We start from the raw sequence: 20,540 nt of genomic DNA on the forward strand, positions 1-20,540 counted from the left end.
GTAAGATTAATTTCGATCAATAGGTGATCAGTTTGAGTGTATTGGCCCTTTTAGTTTCTGTTTTACAGTCTTTGCAGAGCTTAACGTATTGTTAATTCCAATTTTTAAGTTCAATTTATGCATTTATGTTGTTTTGTGATCAAATTGCTCTGAGTTTAGTATATTGTCCATCTATTATTTACTCTCTATAATAGTAAAAGTGACTCTACGCTGCGTTTTCTTTACAGATGATCTTCCAGATCACCCCGCTGAACTTGACCCAGTGGCTTATGGTGTTGAAGATCTCCCTGCCTGTCATCTTGCTGGACGAAGTGCTCAAGTTCGTGGCCAGAAACTACCTGGACAAGCCCAAAGACCTGGACAATCCCAAGGGCAAGGCCTGCTCGCTTAGCACCTGCACTGAGGGCATTTCCTGGCCCTTCGTGGCTCTCTCACTCCCCCTGGTGCTGTGGATCTACAGCACTGACACTAACTTGGCCGAAATGTTCTGGTCTTGACTGAAATGAGTACAGATGTGTGTAGATAGTGTGTACGTGTGTCTGTATGTGTGGTTGTGCGTTTAAAGTGTGCCTCCGCAACAGAGAATGTGTACGAGAAGGACAGGATTAACTCAAAAATAACCGTGATATAGAAATATAACCTTTTTTTTTTTTTTTTTTTAACATGTCCAGTGGGGATTGAGGAAACCATACAAACCTGAAGTCTTCAAGTATTAGCGACCATTGGTTTATTTTTGTTATTGCATTTTTTTAATCATTTGTTTAATGTCTTATTTCAAACCATTAATATCAATTATGATGATATCAAATTTGTTTTGGCTCCAAATTATGTTTAAATGGCTGAATGGAGGGGGAAAGGTGCTTGTGTACAGACATTTAACACTATTTTATGCAATTGTTCATTTGTTGTTATTTGTTCAATTTGCTAACAGAGCAGAGTGGGTAGGGCAGAAAGAGAGAGATCAAGACAGAACTGTTTACTTACGTTTACCTTTGTGTCTTCGCCGTGAACATCGCTCAGAGCCAATGGACAAGCACAGTGTTTCAAAGCAGCATGGGAAAGAGAGTGCGGGACTGAATGTTTGAATGCTTCACGGTCAAATCCTCAGACGAAAGCTGCATGTTCTGTATTTTGCATGCATTTTGTGTGGTTTTTCCACTTATGATTTGTACCTGTATGTCTTTCCTGTAACAACTTCCATTTTATGGGTATACATTGTGTTTCCACTATTACATGACACTTTTGATTAGTAAAGCCAGTCTTTCTGCACTAGGCAGAGTACAGCTACCTCAGGACTGTCAGATTAGACTCTCTCTGGTTGCTCCCCCCCCCACTTAGCTTTACACCGCTTGTACACATTAATGCATGAGGTGCGCCTCTATTTGATGATAAACAGAACTCAGATTCTTTTGGCCCTAACTAATCTCTTAAGTTTTTTTGTTTGTTTGTTTTTCACTGTATTTTATAACTGATTGAACTTGCATTAACTTAATTTAGTGGTTTTGTTTTGGGGCAGGGGTGGGTTGGACAAAAGATGTAAATGTTACCGTTTAGTGGGTAAGGCCAGAGACAAAGGAGTATAAAATTCAACCAGCAAAGGTTTAGGTGTTGCATTCAAAATATGAATTTTACAGTGCAAAACCAAAATGTTTCATGCTACTTTTTTTTTCTACTTTTAGGGAAATACACTCATGAACCATTTGAATTAAAATGCGTGTCTTCATTTTACTAGCTGGTCTGTTCCTGTGATGCAACAGGGCAAGTTTTAGGAACAAATATACTTGAATAAATGAAATTGATGTACAGAGATTTAGTCGCACAGCTGAGCACAAAATTGACAGCTGGGAGGGGCTTCTCTGTGAAGCGGCTTCCTGTTTTGGCGCTCGCCAGCCAGTCTGGTAGTGGCCTGTATATTTGTACACATGCAGCACATATATCCGAACGGTACAAAGATTTTTTTCGTTTTCTTTTTATGAAATAGAGCTTTCTGGCGTTTAGTTGTCCATTGCACCACACTAGTTTTTGCTTGCTAAAATGGATGCATGTCCCTGACTATGCCCTTGGTGTTCAATTTCAGTATTTTTCTAACAATCATGCGCATTCCCTTAGCCTTCAGTGGACTTACTCGCTGACGTTGCTGTCGCACTCTTTTTCGCCATGTAACAACAATGTCCCTAAGCCTCAAGTTTTCTGACAATGGACCAACCCTGCTAACATGCAAATCTGTTGAATTCCCACTAGGACTACTGTGGCTGTTTATAGCTGCATTTAACACGTGGCCATATCATCTTAAATACATTCCACTGTTTTATTCCACTGCAATATATGCTGTTTTTAAGAAATATATAATATATTGTAAAGACTTTGGTCAAATTACTTGCGTGATTGTTTTCTCTACCCCATATAATTTCAATCTTGTCTGAATGAAATGAATACACCATTAGTTTTTATTAGAATGGTCCGTACACTGTGGTCTGACTTGCTCAGGAACTGAACTTGGATGTTGGCATAAATGACTCAAATGAAAACACTATTGCAATTAGAAATATGTTGCAGTCTCTTCTTGTTGCCTTTTGTATTAATCATTCCATTTTCCTCTTTGTCATACTCGCTAATATGCTAAATATTTATTTAATAGTGCACTTTAGCATTTTTGTTCCATTCTATAAACCTAAAAAAAAATTCCTTTTGTTTTAAATGGCAGTTATCGCTTCTGCCTGGGCTTGTGTTGGGAAACCTCGGGCTTCTGTGTCCTGCATGTTTGTTTTGAGTGGCTTCATTTTGCTGAATATCAGAACTTGCATGTTGAATGTGCAGTTCAGAAAAAAAATAGCCACCATTGCACTGCCATATCGAACGTAAGAGTGGACTTAATAATAAAACTATTCACTAGTAATAATGAATAAATAACAGAAATTAGAAAAACGAATGTGTATGGAAGCAAGCAGCATCATCAACATCATTTTTTTACCCTGCATGACAATGTCTACATTGCCTAATGCTGATGCAAGGAGAGTTTTTTGCTGTGTAAATTGTCATAGTTTTATATACATGTATTATATAGTATAATGCATGCCTTCAGTTGTAATTAGCCAAATAATTTGATCTATATTTATATAGCAACTTGCTGTGTACATTGCTGCTAAATGGTATGATATGATTAAACACATCATTTTACAAATAAACTCTGCAGTTAATTTTACCAATGCTGACGTACATGCTTTGTGCCTCTCTGTGTATATTTGTTAGGAAAAGCCATTTAATAAATTTAAATATACATAACATGAAGGAGTAGGATTTTATTTTATTCAGAGGGTTACCTGAATCAGTGTCGTCGAAACGAACTCAAAAGCGGACAATATGTGCTTCTTGTTGTCCAACAATAAAGCCATGAGCCGCGCTGTATTAATTACTCTCCGTCGTAAACGATTAGTGTGTTTTTGTTAAAGGTATATTTTCATAAAGATGTCCTGAGCGGTCCTTACGGCTGTAGTGCCTAGAATTGAACACTTGAAGGCGACAGAGACAATATTTGGGGCAAGAATACGGTCCGATTACAATGACATCATCTTATTTCACATATAAACACAGCTGCATCTTTTATGTAACCAGCGACCAAAATCAGTTAAATGAAATGAAGCCTGTCACAACAGAATGGGTGTTTTACAGCGCCTGTTATTAGCTACACAAAAGTAAAGACACGAAAGGATTTATATATGCAAATTACGTTGTATACAGGCCTAACGTTAACGCTATTTATCTGTATCTTTAAAAAAGCATCTTGAAATGAAATATTTAGTGACATATAGGACATTGCAAAAATAATATTCCACAAATTATGTGCGCTCCTCTTACAGTTAAAAAGTCTGCATGAGCATGTGAACGCCTCTCATTTCAAACAAAAATTAAAAGTTTGATATTCAAACCACACCACGCTTACCATAAACTCATCTGACCTATGCGGTGTAGCGGCCTGTCGCTTTAAATCGAACCCATGCTGGGAGAGCTGTCAATCTTGCCCCTTAGTCCCGCCCCTTCCTGCAGCAGCAGCAGCGGCGGCGGCGTCTAGTGCTTTTCATACAGAGGCATTACGTACAGCAGGCACACCAAATCTGCACAGTCTAATTATCAGCGACAAAATGGGATAATCGCGAGAGTCTTTAGAGAATTTCGTTAACGGGAACTAAGCGACCGATCAAGGAGAGTGATTTTTTTTATTATTATTATTTCCAGTCAACACAGACGTAAGCACAAAGGGCTTTGGGGATAATGGAGATAAAAAAAATGTCACATTATGAACGCAGGACAGCTGGAATACGTCGCCACAGACACGACCGGACCGTATAATTTGTTTAAGGCGACCGGTTTAATTTGAAGCATTTTAAGGAGTATTTTGTTCATCTCGTGCGGTCTGGAGAACAGATGCTGTCATTGTGTTGGGGACCGAGATTTGTGCGCGTGATATTCTGCAAGTGGTCTCGTCGGAATGGTGCGAGAGATGAGACTGCGCGTGCCTTTATTGTTTCCGCGCGACATGCTCAATAACGGTCGTTCTGTCGTTGAACAACTCGAGCACAACGACGACAATTTTGGTACGGAAAGACTGAGACTTCTAGTGACAATTCCAGGGAAATCATGAACGAAGTGTTTTGTAAACGTTTGTATTAAGTGTTATCGAAGAAATACCCTTTATTATGAACGGGCACTGCCGACTTTTCATACTTTCCTCAATTTCACTTTTCCTTAGCTAAATTCCACTTAGTTGGAGATACTTCACCGTGTGTTTCTGACCAATTTGGTATTTTCAAATAGCCTGAGCAAACACAATGGTGGAGCCTGTGGGTTTCATTGAAGCCTGGAAAGCACAGTTTCCAGAGTCCGAGCCTCCGAAGATGGAGCTGAGGTCTGTTGGGGGAATTGAACAAGAACTGGAGAAGTGCAAAGCGTCCATAAGACGCTTGGAAATGGAGGTGAACAAAGAGCGCTTCCGGATGATCTACCTTCAAACGTTGCTGGCCAAGGAGCGAAAGAGCTATGACAGACAGAGATGGGGTTTCAGGAAACCACCTCATATGACTGAAGGGGAACCCCAAGCTGTTGGGGCCGATTCTCAGCATCTCCATGCACAGGAGCAGGGACAGCCAGAGCGCAGCAGGTTTCAGCCTGTGGGGGAGTCCAGAGCGAAACCACGACCACCCCCTGCCAGGAAGTCAGCCTCCCACGGTGATGGATTGGAGCTACAGTCATCATTCGAGGCGCACCAGGCAGGGCCGGTCAGTGAGACCGACGGGCTCTCGCCATCCACACAGAGGGGTGGAGTTTCCCCTCGTAGACCCCATCCACCGCCTGACAAGGAGTTGCCCTCGGATCCGTCCCTCAAAGACAAGCCGGGCATGGGGCTCGGGGTGGCTGCCTTGCGCTCGAACTTTGAGAGAATCAAACGGGCCAACTCACAGTCCGCCAGTGATGGAAAATCAAGCCAAGAGAAACCATTCTACACCAACGTTGAATTCCATCATGACAGGGGCCTGGTAAAAGTCAATGACCGTGAGGTCTCTGACAAAATTAGCTCTCTTGGGAACCAAGCCATGCAGATGGAGCGCAAAAGGTCACTTCATTCACTTCCGGGAAACCTTGCTACGGTCGCAGGTGATCTTCGCCCCAGGCCTGTCTATAGGGGGCGCTCTACCGAAAGCACCTGTGGATACGACGCAGAGTATGAAGACGGTGAACCCAGTCCTCGCTACAGCATTGCGAGACCGAACGGGGCCAAACCACCACCGCCACCATGGCAACCATCAGATTTCCAGCCATACACTAGTGTTTATGTCGGAGGTATGATGTCAGGAGAAGGTGGCGACGGTAGGGTCACTATGAGAGACCATGGAGGAAGTGATGACCATCTTCTCACCTGGCCCAGAAGGTCGTACTCACCCGGAAGCTTTGAGGATGTGGGAGGCGGAGGAGGTGGATACACACCAGACTGCAGCTCCAATGAGAACCTGACGTCCAGTGAGGAAGACTTCTCCTCGGGACAGTCCAGTCACGTGTCGCCCAGCCCTACGACAGCTTACCGCCGCCCCCTCCGAGAGAAGAGCCGCTCACCTTCTCAGAACTCCCAGAATTCTCAGCACTCGTTTGACAGCAGCAGTCCCCCTACACCGCAGACACAGAAACGACACCGGCAGCAACATGTCGTGGTTTCTGAAGCCACCATTGTAGGTGTAAGGAAAACAGGACAAATCTGGCCCCATGATGGAGACTCTATTGCCTCCGGTCGGGCTTCCCATGATAACAGTTACCATGGAGATCTAGGTAAGTCATGATTATATTGTTGTTGTTCTGTTTTCATCACAGGTAAAGCCGTTCCTGGAACATATCAAATGTAGATCAAAATTAATGGCTTTAGATAAGCAAAACTGGTTGCCGCTGTGGGACCGTAAATGAGATATGACGTCACTGATGACATCATTGTCAAGCTGATACACTGGGTAGCAATGTGCAGCATGGCTGAATAATTGCAAATCAAAGCTTTTGGCCAGACACAATTTCCTTACAGTGGTAATGAGTGGGCGTTTTGTGCTTTTCTTCTACTCTGCCTGCTTGATCAGTCAAGCTTTCTGTGTTTTCACCTTTTATATTTTGTTCTTTCATTAAATCCCTCCTCTGTCAGCTTCTGTGCTTCCTGTCCCAAGCTATTGTCCACTTTTGTTTCACGCTCTGTCTGTATCGGTCAGATACCATGGCGACTGCTTGCTGTGGTCGGTTAGTCCGGTCCGATGAGATTCTTATGAGGAGTAATTAACTGGACAAGGTTATTTATGATCGTGAGGTTAAGATGTGCGTGTCAGAGTTTGTTTCTTTATGCAGGAGAGGAGCCGAGGAGCTTTCAGTCACGTCACATGCTGCTGTGGGAATCTCCCAAGCAGAACAAAGACCCAATGAATGAGTGTAAATTGTCATAAGTATTCATTTTTGCGGCACCGTAAACTAACAGCATAATTAATTGACTTTGAAGTTTATAAGGAAGAAATCATTCCGTTTCTGTGGTTGTTTCAGTGGAGTGAATCAGTGGGACTCATGTTATCCATCTTGTGAAATGCTGTAGTCAAGTGAAGGCAAGAAAGGGGAAAAATGAATGATTTCACTTTTCTAGCTGATGTCCAAGTACGGCGGTATGAAAAAATAAGATGTGATAAATCTTGTTGCTGTTCTGAAGGAGTTTGAAAATCATGTGAAAATCAGATTACATATAAATGTTTTTCCTGCATGATGCAAAAAATCCCTTGTTTTGTAGAGGGCCAGGGAAGATGTGAGAGGGCAAGTAAAATGAACTACTGCACCAGTTGGGTCAGCCTGGGTCAGGCTTACCAAGGCTGACAAAAATACAGTAAACAGCAATATTTTGAAATAAATTAAAATGTAATTTATTTAACATGTAACTTATTTCTGTGATGGCAATCCTGTTTTTTTTTTTTTTGTTTTTTAACAATTGTGCTATTTAATAGTATTTAATAGTTATCATTGGTGTATATTTTTATGTTTGATTAATTGAAAGTTACTCATACTGCGTGAATATAAAGAGCTTCCCACTGTTTTCACATTTTATTTTAAAAATCAGACTTGATATTTATCTACTTTCCTAATAAGGTGACGACCGGCACATTAACTATAACTGCTGTTCTGCTTACTTTAGAAAGCAGTAAAATATCCCCCTTTCTGTGCCCAAAACCAGTCACCTGTGGATGAGAGTTGTAAGACTTGTGGGACATTTGCCTTCTTCCACTTCACAGACGCTGTGTGAAAGCAGAATTTTAGAATGACTGAAACTCATTTATGACATTTTATTCACCAGGAGTAACAGCTCGTTCTGCACGTTATATGTCATAAGTACTTTCAAGTTTCAGTTTTTCAATCCGATCAAGTGTTTACATGTCCTCTGATTCGGATTAAAAGGAATGAAATACCCCTCACAATTCAATTGAATTTTTATTTGCCCTGTTCAGTCTGATTGTCGTGCTGTGCCATGTGATACAAAACATTAGTGATTGGTTTGTAATTTTCAGCAAATGTAGTTAAATTTGTTGGTGGAAAAGTCATTTATTTATTTATTTATTTATTTTTACAATTTCAACAAAACCTCATTAGCTAGGTAACTTAGATTCTGCAGAATTTTCCACAACATAAATTACATCTCAGAAAACCAAATATTTTTAGTTATTAAAATGAAAGTACATAATCAATGAATGCTAAATTTTCAGCAGTGACTATTCTTTCAACTAGCCTCAGACTTCTGCTGGGTCCATGTCTAGTGAGCAGTTCATTTTGTTGAGCCCTGGAAGCAGGAACTCTTACTGACCAAAAGTACAGCATAGTAGTGTTACCTAATAAGCAGGTGTCTGGAAGATTTAGCCAGAAAGCCCGATATCCGTGAGTGTGACTCAACAGACTGCTATTTCCATGGTCAGTCTGTCTCTATAAACATTCCAAACTTTGAGCTGCATTGGTTTTCTTGTTTTATCCAGTATCTTTTAACGTGTTTCTCATCAAGAATCAGAATGACATCAGCTATCAGAATGACTACAGAGGGGCGGCGGTGTCATGTGGCACGCTTGGCTTGAAATCCCAAGGCTTTGAGCTGATGAGGTGAATTGCACTTTGGTGTGAAGCAGACAGACCCAGAGGGCGTTGGCACGACCCGTCCATTCAAATGCCAGGAAGATTCTCTTTGTGCAAGAGTGAGATAACACAGAGCGCGGACAAAGATAGATAGACACCAGCTGAGCACAGTTCAGTAAGCTCCAGGTCCTTTTGTCCTCATACTGACTTAAAATCAATGTGAATACGTTTGAAAACCACCTTGCTTATTTTTAACACTTAGCATGGTTTCACATAACCAGGTGTCATTGTAGTAAAGGTCTGTAGATCTTTATCCTGATCAAATGATTTTCTTCTTTAATATGCAACCTGTTATCTGCAGATCAATTTACATTCTAGCTTGAGATGATTTGCACGTTTGTTCCTCTTAAACAGTGAATCAAGCCAGTCATAATGAAATCAATAGAGCAAAAGAGCATTTTTCTAATCAAGAAAGCCTTCGCTGGCCATTGCACGGCAGTATGCAACTTATATGCCAAGAAAAAATGCTATATCACATGATCTTGTCTGCCTTTTTATTTTGATTGATTTGCTGCTTAGAAACAAGATATTTTTAAAGGACACTGCCAAGGAGAGGACTAAAATCCAGTGGCCCAAAACCATAATGCTGTAAAAGAAGAGGGAGGCAGAAGGACATAGCATGTGCTGAACTGCTGTCTCTCGCTTCACTGGACATGTGAAGATGTGGGGGCTGCTGAGACACAGATAGGAAAGGCTCTCCTTGCATAATGGTGTGAACCGCGTCTTACTCTTGCATGTGCGCGCATGCTTGTGTGATTTAGATGTTTACATGCCTTTATAACATTTTCGATATTTATTACAATTTCCTAATTGCCAGCCTAACCTCGTTATCCTTGAAGCTTTGCAATTCGGAAGTATTTTAATAAAAGCATTATTTCAGCACACAGAGTTAGGCCCATCTGCTGAGGTTTCTGCAACTCTTGTTTCCTCGTCTTCCTCTGGGGACTGTTCCCACAGTCAATGTCCCCCTTGTAAACAACAATTGTAATTGTTTCCCGATGGTCCTCTGGCGTTTTGAAGCGGGCATCCAGGAAGAAATGTCTTTCTGTGGTTTACAGATCAGTAGCAGTGTCCTTTGGGGTGAAGAGCGAGTGAGTCACGGAGAAAACAAGAGGCAGGGGATGACAGAAGACAGAAAGTTCTCAGACAAACACCAAGGAAAACATCAGTCATTCATTAAAAAGACCAGGCAGCTGCTGTGCTCTGTGTTCAATATGTTTGCATAAGTCAAAAATGACGTTGGCATTCCAGGTAGTTGGCGGTTGTGTGGAAACTCTTGTAGTACACAGGGGAAAATTGTCTCTTGTGTTTTTTTTTTCTCCACTGCATGAATATGAATGCTTAGCTTTTTAAATGGTGTCATGTGGGAAGATATGCTAATAAAAAGAACATTAAAATGTACTGTGAGATGTGACACTAAGGATTGAATTCGCAAGAATTTAGTTATCAAGATTCTTCTTAAATGTTCTTCCACAGCACGTTAAAATAAGAACGCTGGCTCCTGCATCAGCAGCATCACATGCATTCATAGTGGTACTCTTGCTAAAGCACAAAAAGTATTCTCATATCTTTATAAAGCTAAGGTCAAACCATTGTCACACGGACTATTTTAATGATGTCCTTACTACCTTTCTTGGCCTTAAATGTGTCACTTGCATTGCTGTCTATGCCGAGTAAGAAAGCTCTTGGATCAAGTTTAATTAAGTTTGTATTTTTTTAAAAAGATGAACAAGGGTCTTTAACAACATGAGGGTGATTAATGACATTTTAATTTTTGGGGTGAACTAACCCTTTAATTATTTAAGTAATGATTAATTTATTCATATTTTAACTCATTTTAATAATACATATTTCTAATTTCACTTCACAATCTTGAATATTTGGATACGGCTGTTGTACTGTATGGTTTTGATTTGCTTAAAAGAACTGCTTCATAAGTCATTTATACAGCAGTCAGACTACATTCACTGGGCTATATGGTTTTGATTTACTAAAAGAGACTGTTCTGCTGCTCCTTCACAGAAAATATTTTCCAATCTAAGATTTGTCATGAGGTTTCATGAAAAGTGTTATCCTTGTCACATATGAATGCCTTTACAAGGGTGAGATTGAGAGAGAAGGTGCGGACAGGAATGGAGGTGTGCTTTCAGCTCAGTGCTTGCATTGTCCAGCAGCACCACGTTGAGGTCAGACTGCCTAGTCGCTTATTTTTAGACAGACTCTCCTTTTTAAGGTGTCAAGTGAAGATCAAGGAGAGAATGCACACTGAATATGTGGAAACGATGACTGTGGTCTTCCCTCTTGTTGTTTTGGTTTTAGGCAAACCCAGAATATTTGGCTAATCCACATTTCTCCACTGCTATGTTTTGTAATCTTTGCCAGGTTTTGTGAATGCAAAGTATTACAGAAAAGATTTCCACTCTAAAGATAGCTGTTGGGTTTTCTAAAAAGAAATTGAAAGGCAAGACTAACAGAAAAAATGGCAAAGCATTAGTGGGGCATATATGTGAGAAAATCACACAAAGTCGTGTTGTGAGAAAATCACATGGGCATGAGCAGGAAAACTTTGATTAACACCAATGCTGCCTCCCAGTATGTTTGGAACGAGAGAGTGAGAGCTTGTTGTCCGAAGACGTTCTGCCAAATAGCAGTAAAGGCAAACTTTTCACAGCCCCCTTCTGGCTTCCTTCTCTTCTGGTGAGGAATGAAAAGGGGGAATAAGAACTTTACTCAGCCAATGGTTGGTGTTGTTAACATCTCAAAGTGGCAACTAAAGTAAAAATATGCTAAAACAAATTACTTATTTGTTCCACTGTTTATTATAGTAAAAAGACAAGGTAACAGTTTGAACTCTGTTTGCCGCATTGACATGTTATTTTGTATTGAAAAGATATCATTATTAAGATATTATATATTATTATTATTATTATTGAAAGATATCTAAATCAGTCAGGATTTAATCAAAGTTAATCCAAATTGCATCACAAAATTTGTGTTGCTCCCCAATCAGGTGTTTATTGAAGTTAGTTTGAAGGCCAGAATACACTACATGACTTTCTTCTGCATGAGTGTATCAAACAGGTTTTGACTTTTTGAGCTAATTTTAGAAGACATTGTTTTCGTGAGGGAGCTTGTTGTGTTCAGTCAGAACAACTTGAAGTTGAAGTTAGATAAATTGCTGAAATGTTTAATGGCTCATAAGTGTCTGACTTAAGACTTTACACTTTAGCTCTGCTTAGTGACCGTAAAGCTCTCAGAATTTTTGCATAATTTAAGGCTGTGATGCTTCACTTGTAGTTTCATTAGGCATATTATGAACACAAATCTAACATGGCATCACCGCCCACTCAAGCTGTTGATGTATGGCTGGCATTGTAGCTGTAGATCAGGGCATAACCGGCGATGTGAGAGGTGTACGGCAGTTGGCCAAGCTGATGCGCTAGGCCAGGCACAGATGGCCAAACTCCTGCAGAGCGTTTCCTAGCGCAGGACACTGCTCTGGCTGGCATGAGCTCTGTACACTCCAGGGAACGCAGAATGGACAGTGACCCCACCCACTGGAGAAGAGCTACCCAACATCACACCATAACCCTGCCGCACTCCACCCAGACCACGGCTTCGTCACCCTTTCCAGAGCATGCGCAAGCACGCGTGCGGGGTTTGAGCGTGTGTCGGTGGGGCCACATGTGCCAAGTGCTCAAACACAGGGGTTTTTGTCACCGCACAGATGCAGCCATTCCAACGGACAGCACATGGAGAGAAAAAAATGAGGGAAAAGCTGGCATTACAGAGGCCCACCCTGCACAGATTTACTGCTTATGTAAACTACGGCTGTTCTGTTTGCTGGCCTTTTCTGACAGCGGGACCATTGTAGCGATCGCAGTTTACGTTGAAGATGTATGAGTCAGACAAGAGAAGAGTGTTTGGATCAGTATAGGAGGTGACTTCTGTCACACTTCAGATTACAACGCAAATCCATGTTGTCATACAAACACGGCGTATAATCTCAAATCCTGTTTAAATCACGAGGGGAACAGTCATTTTAATCTGTGTTTCATTCATTATGTTGAATATAAGACACCAAATGGACCTTCCAAAAACAAGCAAATGGTTCTTGGCTTATTTACAGTCAATTTATGGAAATGGGCTTGTTTGCATGGTCAGTACCTTTTGTGCAATTGCTCTTTGTGGCATGACATAAATCAACCTTAATCCTCCCTCCGCTGATAAAACTAAGACATTCCAGATTGTTCTTTCTTGTGGTTTAATGAAGCATTCGTTTATTTCAGCCAGAACTGCTCCTTCATGTATTCTGGACAGCTGCTTTGAATCTAGACTGCTTGCAGCCAATTATTACACTTACACCTTTGTGGTGTGCCTCTGGGTTTTCAACCAAACAAGGGGAAAACCAGGAAGAGATCAAAGCGTTGGCCCCAGAGGACACTGGGGGTCCCCTCATAACTGAATTATTTTAAAGAGCAGAGTGGGAACCCATGCCAAAGGTTGCTCTCGCAAAGCAATCCATGCAATCTCTTGTTTCCTTTCTCACTCCAAGTAAGGTATTAACATGGATAGTTGACCAAAAAATAAAAAAATCTTTAATTTGCTCGTATTGACATTTTTATCCGATTACATTTGTCAGCACATTCCACACAATAACTACATTTTAATTTGTGCAAATGTTATTTTATTAATTTATATATGTGTTTCATTAATATTTTGAATTAGTTTTGTTTTTAGAGAGGGTTACTTTTCTGTTCTTTTTTTTTTGTGATTTTTGTTTATTTGAACTTTTTTTTAATTCCCATTTTTGTTTTATTTCAGTTAGCGATTTTTAATTCTTATTTCAGTTCATTTCAAAACGTATATTTAGGTTCAAAAATTCTTCTAATATTATTTACAGTTTTTTTAATATAAAAATGTAAAAAAAAAATTACAATAACAACACTGATTCTAACACTGATGCATGTTCTCTGGCACGCTTAGTTTCTTTGTTTAGGAGACTCTACTGGACAATGTTCTATTAGCCTGTCTGACTGTAATGGGATGTGTCACCCTCACCAGCCACACGCACCCTTCTTCCATGCTCAGGATCAAGATTTTCTATTTTCTTGAGGCTTCACAATACTCTCTTCCATTCCCCAGCTGTCAAACTCAACCGTCAGTCTATTCAGGAGAAAAAAAAAAACTAATGACACTGTGGTCTGTACTCTAGGCAAGAAATGGATTGTGTATCATGACAGATCAAAACACTAGTCTATTGAGGCTTATGTCAAGAACAATAAGTCTGTTTTCCATCACCGCACAACTGTAAAGGATTAGGGTCAGGGATGTGGCGAAGAGTGTTATGACTGTAACGTTATAATAGGGCTAAAAGTGGCTTTTAGCGGAAAGGTTAATAATCAGGTTATGGGTGAGGATTAGACTATGCGTTTTTTGCTTATGATTTATGCAAATGATCTTTGATATTTAGCTGCGTCTACATGCCATTATGACTTTGAAGTCACTGAATACCGCAGCCAGCTCTAACTCAACTGTACCGTTACTACAATCCACTAAATGTAGGCAGTGATAGTGAAATCTGTTAAAGTTGCTTGTAATTGTATAGCTAGCTGCAGTTATCAGTATGTGGTTAAATGGTGGATTGGTATTAGTGGTACACTGTAACAGGACCGTGTGTTCAGAGGAAAGAGAGGCTGAACTGGGTTTGGCAGGACACTGGGGAATGGATTTGTTTCTGCTCTCATTCTCTCTGACTGCAGTGAACATCGTACAGTGGCTGCAATGACAGGATCATTCTGTCTCTATTACACAGCCTGCTGTTTTTATGGTAATATGCATATGTGCATTTCATTTCATAATGGCCAAAAGCAAATGCATTTAAACAAGACCAAAAGGCACAAAATATACATAGGGATCGTATTGGTCATTGTCTAATTTTAATGACTTTAGCGGTCCGATGAATTATCTAATTTTGGATTTTTTTTTTTTTATGTTACATTTATATTACTTTGTTCTATACCCGTTACATAATGCTTGCTTAAAAAAGCTGTTTAATCTTTAGAAAATCTCAAAATTAATATTTGTCTTTGTGTATTTTCAGTTATAATTACGTGATGCTTGCATTTCAAATGAGCATTAAATGAGCTTTTTACTGTACAGAATTTTAGTATGTGTGAATCACTATATCAACAAAAATAAATCCAATCAAAATAGACCCTATACTGGCTAAATGGACCAAATTAAATGAAATTATACTTTATATGTCTCTGGTAATATTGTTCATGTTCAAAGAAAAAATTTTAGTATTACAATGCAGTAACTTTCTCTACATGTGAAATAATACTTTGTGCCTGTTATGTCACTTAGTTTGCAAACTTACGTAAAAAATGACTAAATTAAGGACCTACTTTTTGTAATCAAATCAAATAACCATAGATAAAAACCAAGTCCCGTAGTACATTATTTCTGCATATTCTCTTTTTCCTCGCATTACAAAAATTAAATGGTACAGATGCTGTTTCATGTTGTTTCAGCTATACTTTAGTTGTTTCTGTCCCTTAGGTATTCTTGTCCCATTTTCATTTTCTCATCTCATACCCTCTGGCTCTTTGTAGTAGGATTTATATTAGTGGGGTTCAATAGGGAGAGTTTTCAGAATAAACTGCTGTCAGGTCAAAGGGGAATTTTGGTTATAATAATAACACATTATCAGATTAATGAGCGAGACTGATGTGTAGTGGCCAGCTGCACTTGTATCCAGCGTTCCGGGCTGCTCGTTCCTTTCTGCCTCCACCCTCCTTTTGAAGGCAGGTGGGCCAGTTCTGATTTAAAGCTCAGAGGACGGGCGGAGCGCCACGGTGCAGCTGGCTACAACTCTGAGCTGCGATGTCTCCTTCTCCTCGTCAGCCAGAATACAAATCAGCCAAGGACACAGCTGAGGAACACAAGCGTTTGACAGGAAAGGACTGAATATTTAGAGAAAAAGACACAGTTAAAGTACAGAATGTCTTAAACTCTGGGCTTGTACTGAGTTGGAGGAAGCTGTGGTCTCTGATCCATCTGTGCATGTCTGTGTCTCTGCTCTTGTTCTCCAGGCGGTAGTGGATCAAGGTTTGGCCAGCTTCTGGTCTCTCCCCTTGCGATCTCCAAAGGAAAATGTGTTTTGGATTTTAATGCTCTGGCTCCAGTGCTATTTAGATATGCAATAAAACTCAAGCCGAGTTTTGGCCTTACTTCACTTTTTTTGCTTTTACTTTTTATTTATTCTTTTTTGTTTGTTTGTTTTTTATTTTTAGTTGACTTTTTATTCTTTTTCTTTCTGTATGTGTATTCATATACACATTGTATTTTATTTTTGTGGTTGATAGCATTCTCTTCTCTTCTCTTCTCTTCTCTTCTCTTCTCTTCTCTTCTCTTCTCTTCTCTTCTCTTCTCTTCTCTTCTCTTCTCTTCTCTTCTCTTCTCTTCTCTTCTCTTCTCTTCTCTTCTCTTCTCTTCTCTTCTCTTCGGGCTTTTTAACTGCATTAAGGCCACAGATTAGCCCAAATATTATGGCCACAACCAGACACTGCAGCTGTTACACAGTTAAGTTCCATAGAAAATTGGTGGCCATTATGAACAAAGCCTCATGACAGCACTCCCCACACCGCAGTGTCCTTCTGAACAAACACGCTCTGGCCCAAATGGCAAAGTTTATCTTCACTTCTGTTTTCTTTCACTCACACTCTACTATCCTACTACATAATGTCTTCTCCCGAGGGGCTAGGCATGTGCTGGTGACTGTTATTGATGCTGGAACTCTTTTCCTGCCCCACCAACGACTGCTGTGCAGGAGTTTTCATGTTTTTAAACAATTTGCTATCAAGGACCCCCAAATATGATTTCCTTCCCAAGATAGAAAGGCATTTTATGTATAACAACTGATTAGTAATGTGTGTGAAAAATATTAAGCTTGAATTTTTATATCAAATTGTTGTATTGAAGCCAGAGCAAATTAATGTTAGCAGTTATTAGATGAGTAAATGTCAACCAGTAGAGATTTTAGAGTATTGTCTCTATTGCGGTTATACACTCACATGGAGCTGCTGTGCTTGGTGGTCACGAAAACAAGATATTTTAAGCTATTGAAAACTAATTTTGCTTTATGCATCAGAGTCTAAGACTGTTTCTCAGCACTATCAGAGAGGCATGCACATTGGTGCTCATATCTTTGCAGTTTTATAGGCCTTGAACAGTTAAATACACACACTTGTGTGTCAAAATGCCCATCTTTGCAGGTATACTCAAAAACACAGTAATTTAGGTCTTAAATGAAAGAAAACAGCTGAGAAAGAAAACCCGTCCTGGCAGTTCTTAAAGTAACTGCAGTCCAATATTCCTGCCATTCATGTAATTTATGTAACGTCATTCATGTTAATCAAGCAGAAAATCTCTGTATGCTTTTGACTAAATCGCTTTTTTAACTTTAGTACAGAGTGTTTTATTTATTTGATTACTTCATGCAGTGCATGTAGCATTTCTTATTTATTTGTTCTAGTGTAGTTTTGTTCTCTTGCTTGTAATTGGATTCATATTTAATCGCTAATTCTTCAGTGAGCTTGAGTTTTTTTTTTTGTTTGTTTTTTTCATCTGCACTAGTATTAATTTTTTGTGATTATTGACACGGGTGACAAGAAAAGTTTGATATCATAAAGACCTTACTTAGAGCAAAAATATAGCAATTTGTGATTATTTATCGCTACCATGAAACAAAATTATGTTAAGTTATATGTAACTCACCCCTCCCCTGTAAGTCATCGCCCACCCCTATATATATTAGTATAAACGATAAGTGAAAAAATAAGTAATAAAAATAAATACTAAATAAGTCTATGAAAAAGTTGGAGAGTTGGAGAACCTCTGCTTTACTATGAAATCAGTTATTAAACCTTTGTTTGATGTATATTTTGTAACCGGAGTGGTGTCCCCACAGGGAAAGTGTATATGTAGTCATGCTATGTCCTCAGACTACACAGTGGTTTGATGTTACAATGTTGTAGAAGGTGTCACGTATCAATGAAGGAAGGCCTTGTATCACTTTCTCTCTGTAAACACTTATGCAGGGCTCAACATTAATGCTTTTTAGGTGAAGGTGGCATATGTACATGGTGTATTATGTTCAAATACTGCTCAACCAGACAGCTTTTGCAGTATGCCTAATTTCAAGCCCTGTTTTAAATGCAAACAGTTGTTCATTTAATGCATCATAAATGCTCTGTGTTGTCTGGTTATGTTTTTGTGTCCTCAGTTCAACTTTACTCAGTGTCATCAGTTTCGACTCAGCTTCCTCCTTCCATACAAAGTACCAGACACCTACACACCTCTGCTAAAATGCTGCACGTTCTTCCTGGCTGCCACTGCAGTTGTGTTATCCGATAGGAAAAATCTCCCTTAGCGAGGCGTGAAATATTCTTGCTGATATGGAAAAAGAGAAGGAGCGAGTGAGTGAGTGAGGGAGGGAGGGAGGGTGAAATGGAGGAGGGGAACTGCGCTCAAGGTGACCTTGCGTGTAGACACAGAACAAGAGATGATGTTTGATGTCGCCGTATCCAGGAAGCTCAACCCACTGAAAACAGCCATTGAGGGACCAGTCCACTGTGCTAAAATCATGATTTTTTTTTCTTCGGGCAAAAAGGACAACATGAAACTTTCAGTCAGTAAAGTAACGTGATTACACGCAATGAATTAAATTACGCTCTGAGGTAAAATGGCTGCAGCTGAGAGTACAATAAACATAATCGAATACAATTTGATGCCGCTTAAATTCAGACCACCTTGAATGGCAGCTAGTACCGGCGAAATATAATCAGCTGATATTGGGTCGGGGGAAGGGCAGATTCCTTGGATTTGCTGTGCTGTGTACAGTCTGCCTTAAATAATCTCTCCAGATGTTGGACGAAATCAAAATGGCTTCATCTTGATCAAAAGGTATCAGTCCTGTTTTACTACTTTTATTTTACCTGGCATTATTCATTAAACACTAACCACTTGTTACTAAAAAGAAAACCAGCTAGGTTTGTGCAAAGAAAGTGTACTGGGGAAAGAAAGACACCCCTAGTTGAGACCTAGCGGCTATATGGTGTTCTCTTAGATAGCTTTGGTCTGGCTTTGAACCTTCACTTCTTCATCTGTGTTTCTGTTTCCTCTCTGTTGACACTTATTAACATTTTCCTTCAGGGCTATTCCATCCTGCTGGCGAACTGTCTGTCAGACCACTCACTTTTTACTGTGACCTTGTGTGTGTGTGTGTGTGTGTGTGTGTGTGTGTGTGTGTGTGTGTGTGTGTGTGTTGTTTGTTTATTATAGCAATGGCATTCTCATCGAAAAAGCAGAATTCAATGAATAGGAATGGCTTGCCCACGCTAAATAGAGATATTACATATTTTACATTCTTAATTGAGCCATTTATGTCAACCTCTTTTTTTCAGTTGTTTTATTTCAGTAATGGAGCTTGCATATAGTTCTCATGTTGCCATCACAAGTTCAAATCTAGCCACCCTTTTCTTCCATTCCCAATCACTTAAAGGCAAAAGACCAAAAATAGACAATAAAAAGAAATCTAGATGACTAGTTTTATAGGCATAGGGCTAAAATATGGGTTGTGGCAGACAGTATAATATTTTATGTGTGATATCTGTATTGTTCCCAAGCACAATGCCTGAATGGGAGACCTATTTTACATTTGTCTCTCCATTCTACCCCACCCACACACCAGCATCACAAATCTTCTGGTTTTATGTGTGTGCTTTGGCTCCAGATTGGAGCAATTACCAGGACGTGGCCCCCCCATCTCACACACACATTGCTACACACACTCCACCACTTACCGTGTGCCAATGTGGCCACCCAGAGCTATTTAAACTTCCTAATTATAAGGCAGATTACTGACCCAAGAGAGCTCTAATTATTGGTGCTAATTTTGGGTCATCAGACACCATTTTGACGTGATTGTGGTAACTGTGTTATATGTTAGATTGATGCATGGGTCTACAGTAAAATTTAATCTGCAGCTTTGCTGTCTACCGTACTTCATAGGCAGCTGCATTTTAAGGGCAGCAAACTAAGTGAAATAATAGACTATGAAATGCTCAACTTGGTCAGTAACTCCTGAAAACTACAAATTTATTCCGATGAAGCAATATTAGAGAGCGACATTGCTGTGTTTTTAAATAGTCTGTATTTTTTAAAATGCTTTTATTGATATTTTTCGTATTGAGTGAAATATATTTATCCATAGTCGTGGATGAATTGTTGACCAGAGCTTTCTGTGATTGTTTGTTTGAAGCAAAGTCTCGTTAAAGTGCTTCATTACATTTAACTCCCAGAACTACTTTTCCAAGCAGCAGGCTGAAAAACTAACTAGATAACATGACAATATTTGGTCTGCACACTCTTGAAACTCGTAATCTATAGTATTCAAAAATTATTATAAACAATGATTTCTCCTACTGCAGCAAATAAAAATATTCTTTGTGATATTTAATGGAAGTTAATCAGGAATGATGATTTTATTCTTTTCATCTTAGTGGATAGAAATTGTGCTTTATTTACAGAAGGTTTGTGCGATATTCCAGTTTTATGTTTAATTCATAACTTTGGATGAAAACATAGCTATTGGTTTTACTATGATTTCTAAAAAAGTGCCTTGATGAGCGTTAGAGACTTCTTTCAGAAGCCGCAAATTATGAACGGTAGCTTCATATTAGTTTTCATATTTACTTTGACCTTTTTAGAGTAAGTTCTTGATTAAGGTCATGTTGAATTTTCCACTGCCCTGACATGAGGCTTTATGTCACTGTCAAACATTGTGTTCCACTCGA

The 20,540-nt window shown here is 39.6% G+C and overlaps 2 protein-coding genes across 3 annotated transcripts in view; both read left to right on the forward strand.

The window, feature by feature from the left end:
* Positions 1-2,546, forward strand: part of atp2a2b (ATPase sarcoplasmic/endoplasmic reticulum Ca2+ transporting 2b) — a 28,706-nt gene extending 26,160 nt beyond the window's left edge. Inside the window, exon 20 of the mRNA XM_043221006.1 lies at positions 228-2,546. Coding sequence (XP_043076941.1) covers positions 228-497 — 270 coding nt within the window. The 3' untranslated portion in view covers positions 498-2,546. The remainder of the gene's footprint in view (positions 1-227) is intronic.
* A 1,504-nt stretch (positions 2,547-4,050) lies between these two features.
* Positions 4,051-20,540, forward strand: part of bcr (BCR activator of RhoGEF and GTPase) — a 58,238-nt gene continuing 41,748 nt past the window's right edge. For both annotated transcript variants that reach the window (XM_043221608.1, XM_043221609.1), the window contains exon 1: positions 4,051-6,315. In XM_043221608.1, the coding sequence (XP_043077543.1) occupies positions 4,827-6,315 (1,489 nt within the window). In that variant the 5' untranslated portion in view covers positions 4,051-4,826. The remainder of the gene's footprint in view (positions 6,316-20,540) is intronic.

Source organism: Puntigrus tetrazona, chromosome 21 (assembly GCF_018831695.1).
Source record: "Puntigrus tetrazona isolate hp1 chromosome 21, ASM1883169v1, whole genome shotgun sequence".
Lineage (NCBI taxonomy): Eukaryota > Metazoa > Chordata > Actinopteri > Cypriniformes > Cyprinidae > Puntigrus > Puntigrus tetrazona.